This window comes from Odontesthes bonariensis, chromosome 15 (genome assembly GCF_027942865.1).
Source record: "Odontesthes bonariensis isolate fOdoBon6 chromosome 15, fOdoBon6.hap1, whole genome shotgun sequence".
Classification (NCBI taxonomy): Eukaryota; Metazoa; Chordata; class Actinopteri; order Atheriniformes; family Atherinopsidae; genus Odontesthes; species Odontesthes bonariensis.
Window position 1 is genome coordinate 34329941 of NC_134520.1, and position 5494 is coordinate 34335434.

The 5494-nt window shown below is 35.1% G+C and overlaps 1 protein-coding gene across 1 annotated transcript; it reads left to right on the forward strand.

The window, feature by feature from the left end:
* Positions 1 to 1153: 1153 nt before the first annotated feature.
* Positions 1154 to 4729, forward strand: sid1 (secreted immunoglobulin domain 1). The gene is made up of 2 exons (XM_075484556.1): positions 1154 to 1190; positions 4278 to 4729. The coding sequence occupies exons 1-2, from the start codon at positions 1154 to 1156 to the stop codon at positions 4631 to 4633; spliced, it is 393 nt and encodes a 130-aa protein (XP_075340671.1). The 3' UTR covers positions 4634 to 4729.
* The last annotated feature ends 765 nt before the right edge of the window (positions 4730 to 5494 follow it).

Consider the following 5494-nt stretch of genomic DNA (forward strand, 5'->3'; position numbering starts at 1 on the left):
GTGTTACAAAATGTTGGGTATTTTTCATGTTGAAGCTTACAATTCATGTTTAAAGCTAGTGCACGTTAATTGAATTCATTACATATTTTCATTTAATCCGTTTAAAAAAAAAAAAAAAGGGAATTATTTAATTCATGTCTGGGCTAACTAGTTAAAAAGCAAATTTATTGTTGTTTCATTCACTGGAAGCGGCTTTGAGTATTATGAAAGGCGCTAAATAATACCGATCTGTTATTATTATTGCATCCTGAGAGTAATAAGATAATAATTCCCAAGTGTGTCCACTGAGGCACACTATTGCATAACTAATGGAAAAGTTTTTTATTTTTATTTTTGTTAAATACAGACATTCAAAATACACATTTTCGAGCTGTAATCATAATACTGTGAAACTGTGGTATTTTTGCCTAAAGTTATCATACCGGCCCATGCCTAGAAATCCACCCGAGAGCCCGCTTATTAATTATTTTGCTACTTTTATCCACCTGAGACTGAGACTGGAGGTTGACAGCCAGTAAACAGTGAAGTGGAACCACATTTCTTATTGTTTCCAACTTTTTCTGGGTTATTGAAATATTTTATTGTCTTGTTTTACATCCGTTTTGGTTGTTTTTGTGGTGTACTTGAGTTATTCATTTTACTTAAAGATATTCTTTCTTTAACAAAAAGGTAAATGGAACTGAATACATGATATTTACATAAAGATAATTTCCTGTTTCATAAACTTGCGGTTCTGTGGTTTATTTAATCTCTTACAGAACCAGCTTCTAAGTAAACCTGTGATGATTCTGAACTGAAAGGGCCTCGGTCTAAGGTCTTAGATACAAGCTTAGATTCAGATATTGTAGATGTTATACTTGGGGCCAGCAGTAAAGATCTATTTTTTAAGAAAGATGGACACACAAAGCTGTATTTATGTATTTTTTCTTCTAAATACCCACTCGAGGAGTTGAAACCGAGCGTAACGGAGGGCTGGAAACTAAAACAGGAACACAGAACAAACCGAGGAAACAGCAGCTAAGACTCAGGGAACAGGGAGACTCTGTCAGAGTCCACAAACTGAGCTGCTCATGTGTAAAAGTTGTTTTGAAATGTCACGCTCGGCTGGTTTGATGAACAAAAACAGCAGCTGGATCGGTTTCCTCACTTTGAGATGGCGTCTGTCTGTGTGATCCTGCTCGCTCTCAGCGGTGAGTCTCCTTTAATTTATCAAATCTGCATCCACACAGTTAATAAAAAGCTTTTTTTTAAGGCATTATGAGACGATTTTAATGTTTCAAGTTAAAGATTCCAGTTTGAAAGAGGAAATATTCATTAAATTAGTTGGAAAATAGAAACTTAAACTCTAAAGATTTCTGTTTTCTATCAGTAATGTGAATATAAAATAACTTTTAATCCATTTAAAAGTGGCCAAAAATATGAAGTGATAATGAAAATCATTAGCTGGACTTAGAGGAACAAAATAAATAAAAGTGTTTTTAACTTTAATTATTTAACTTAAAAAAACTTAAGAAAATACTTAATTTAAGACGTTTTAAAACATTTCCAGTTATTCTGCTGATATTTTTCCTTTATTGTAACTAAATTAAAGTTCTTTTACAGTCTGAAGCTCCATTGTTTTATTTTGATCATGTTATGTATAATTTACTTTAACAGAATTCAGATAAAACAGCTTTTCATGAACTCGTTTAGTGTAATAAATCTTTATTTTTCTTCACTTTTTTAGAGGAACTATTTTTACTTTTAATCTCTCAATAAAAAGGAGAAATTATTCTCAGTGTAATTCTGTTGTTTTATGAAAAGAATGTGAAATTATTAGTTAAAGGCTGAAAGCCATTTTAAAGCAGACGAGCAACAAAAAATTATTAGATTTTTTTACATTAATTTACTCAAATAGTGGCCTAAAATGAACAGAAACAGACTTTTAGATATAATTTATTGTATAGCATTTAATTTCCAACTACATTTGTATGGTTTTGGAAGCCATTTTAGGTATTTTATGTGGTTTTTGAAGTATTTTGGTCATGAGACGCCTTTTATTTCGTTATATTTTGCATCCAAGCAGCTTAAGTGATCTTCAGCAATAGTTTCAACACTTTCTGAAGGTTTTTCATCGTTTTTCGTTGGACATTTTCTGCTTTTTTCCTCATTTTCAGTCCAGTTTTTCTTCATTAAGCCACTTAACTCTGAGCTGTGAACCGTTCAGGCAGGAAAAAGGCTCCTAACTCAAGGGATGAACCAGTGTTGTGTCCAACTGAGCAAAGAAGCCGTTTTAAACTGGATCTTTAGGCACTTTGTTCCAAGCAGCCTGTCACAGAGACACATCATTTGTTCCCATTTCTTTAGCTGCATCTGTGAAAAACAGCTTCATAGTTTCAACTTTTTTGTACATTTACGTTAAAACTGCTTTCAGTTACCAAAAGAGTCAAATTAATATAAGAAATTCAGTTTAAAAAAATCCTAATCCCAAAATAATGAACGTTATCACGTCTAAAAGTAGAAAAGTAGGAAAAAAAACAGACAATAATAAGAATTATATGTTATTCAACATCCAGAAAAAGTAAAAAAGATTCAATTTAAAGCTTAAAAAAGGAATATAAGATATAATCTAATGACTAATTATGGAACGATTAATATAAATGAAACGATTAAACTGTTTTATGCCACCAGAAATGAATAATCTAGAAGCTCTTTGTGGGTTTCAGACTGGAATTAAGATTTGTTCCCATTTCTTTAGCTGCATGTGTGAAAAACAGCAAAGATAACACAGTGTGACAGACAGAAAACAGGATTTCTGCAGCAACAAGGTGATTCCCAAAGAGCTGTTAGCTGAAAACTTGGCAAATCTCAGCACGGTGTGCAGTGTGTCCTTAAAACATTTGAGGAAACTGGACAAGTGGAGGACAGAAGAAGAAGTGTCAGGCCTAAAGAACTATCTCCAGCAGATGAACAGGATCTGAAAGTGATGTCCTTAACCCTAATCCCTGATAGGGGACATTTTTGTCCACTTGGGGTGAACTTTCTCCTTTAATTTCACACTGTAGATAGTGATACTCATCATATTTGGTCCAGTTGGGCATTTTTGACAATTTTTTCAAATTTCAAACACACATCATATAGAATGCAATTTTTTTATTGTGTAGAAAAAAAACAACTTAATTTCTGAAAAGGGACATTTTTAGGTCTCCTTTTGAAACGACCTAAAATCGTCATATATTACTTTTTTTTCCACTTTTTTTCATAAATCTTTTATTCCACTTCAGTTCTGATCATAACTACCAAGTTTTCAATTATTTAAAAAAAAATTACCCCTTTAGATGCCAATTTGAACTTTTTAGCCCAAATTTTAAGCCTTTAGGTGCCATTATTTTCAAAATATGGATTATAATGGATGTCTATGGGAGCCGTTTCTGTAATCTGCCACTGCAGAAAAACTAAAAAGCTGATAAAACCGATGTTGTAGCTCATCAATGACATATCCCAGACCTAATGATCCCCCATAGAATGTTTCACTTTGCACTGCATATGTTGAAAATATAACAGTTTTTGTGTGTGTTTTTTTTTAACAGAAATTGGTGTTTACCTCATATACACTGGCATTTAAAGGGTTCATTTTTTTTTAATAATTGAAAACTTGGTAGTTATGATCAGAACTGAAGTGGAATAAAAGATCTATGGAAAAAAGTGGAAAAATATTGATATATGATGTTTTTAGGTCGTTTTAAAAGGGGACAAAAATGTCCCTTTTCAGAAATTAAGGAGTTTTTTTTTTTTTAAATCAGACATAGTAAAAATCTAAAAAATCAATGTTGTTGCTGATCATTGATATATCCCAGACCATAATTATCCCCGCTCAACACTTCCACTTTGCAGTCTATATATTGAAAATATAGCAGTTTTTGTTTGTTTTTTTGTTTTTTTTACAGAAATTGGCGTTTACATCATATAAACTAGTATATAAAGGGTTCAATTTTTGAAAATACTTGAAAACTTGATAGTTATGATCAGAACTAAAGTGGAATAAAAGATCTATGAAAAAAAAAGCAGAAAAAAATATTAATATATGATGTTTTTATGTCGTTTTAAAAGGGGACAAAAATGTCCCTTTTCAGAAATTAAGTTGTGTTAAGAGCCGTTTCTGCCTTTTATACTGAACAGATTCTGACTCTGGGAGTTTTGAGTTCTTCTTCTGCTGGTTTAAGTGTTCACCATATACATTTCTGCACAGAATCCAGAATAAAACTCTCTCCTCTGCTCTTAACGTGGTTGTTTTCCAGGTTTCCAGCAGCTGGCGGCCGTGCCGCCGGCCTCCACCGTCCGGGTGGGAGTCGGGGAGAACGTCACCCTGCGGTGCCCCCTGCTGGATGACCTCAGTGCCACAGCGTCGACCCCCCCCTCCGTCATCAGCTGGTACAGCAAGGCAGCAGGACAGGGTCCCAGGATGCTCCTGACCCTCATGACCTCAGACCGCCTCAGGGTGAAGTACGGCGACGGCGTGCGAGCCGATAAGATGTCTGCTGCGGCCGACGGCTCGCTGCTGCTGCTGGGCTCTGAGGAGAGAGACTCGGCCGTTTATTACTGCGGGAGGAGCCGAGGCGCCGGCCGGGAGAAGCTGTGGGCCTTCAGAGACTAAGAGACTTCACTCTCCTTCTGTTTCTTTCTTTTTAAAACTGTAACTCGGGCTGAGACGGAAGAGGAAATGTGAGCTCGGCCTGTCGGAACAGATCAATAAAAGCCTGATCTTTGCTCATTCGTTTGGTGTTTGTTCCACATGTGCGTTTTTATCAGAACCCAGGAGAGAATATATAAGAATTATCCAAATCTTCAACTAAACAGCTGACTGATGTGTTTTAAGATGTTTTAACTCTTAATTTGAGGCTCAAGCTATATTTATTTCTCATTTAACATGTTAAAAACATCACAGAATGGAAGAAAATGTTTCCTACGTCCAGCGTTAATTAATAAAATGGGTAATAATTAGGACTGGGCAACGATTAAAATGTTTAATCTAATTAATCACATGATTTCCCTGATTAATCACGATTAATTGCATTTGTACACAGAATCCAAAAATGAATTCAAAAGTAGTGTATAGCTTTTAGCATTTAGCTTTATTTTAAATGTGCTGCCATATGAATGAAAGTGCCATAACATTTGTTGTGCAAACACACTTTTAACATCAGCATCTTTCTGTAGTTTTTATGTAGAAGCCTCGCTCCACTGTCTGTTTCCTTGAATGACTTGCTGCTATCAGTTGTGTGTTTTGCCTTTAAGTGATATTTTAGACTGGAACTACTACGCTGAGAAGACAATTCAACTTGGCAGTGTTTACAGATGACTTTGGTTCTGTCCACTCCGCCGTCTGGAAGAACTTTAAAATGAAAATGGCCGAGTAAAAGTTCCGTACCCTTCTCCATGTTTGGTGGATCCGCCGATTACTTTCTTTTCCTGTTCCACAGCAGACAGCAACAGACTTTTACAAAATAAAAGCCTG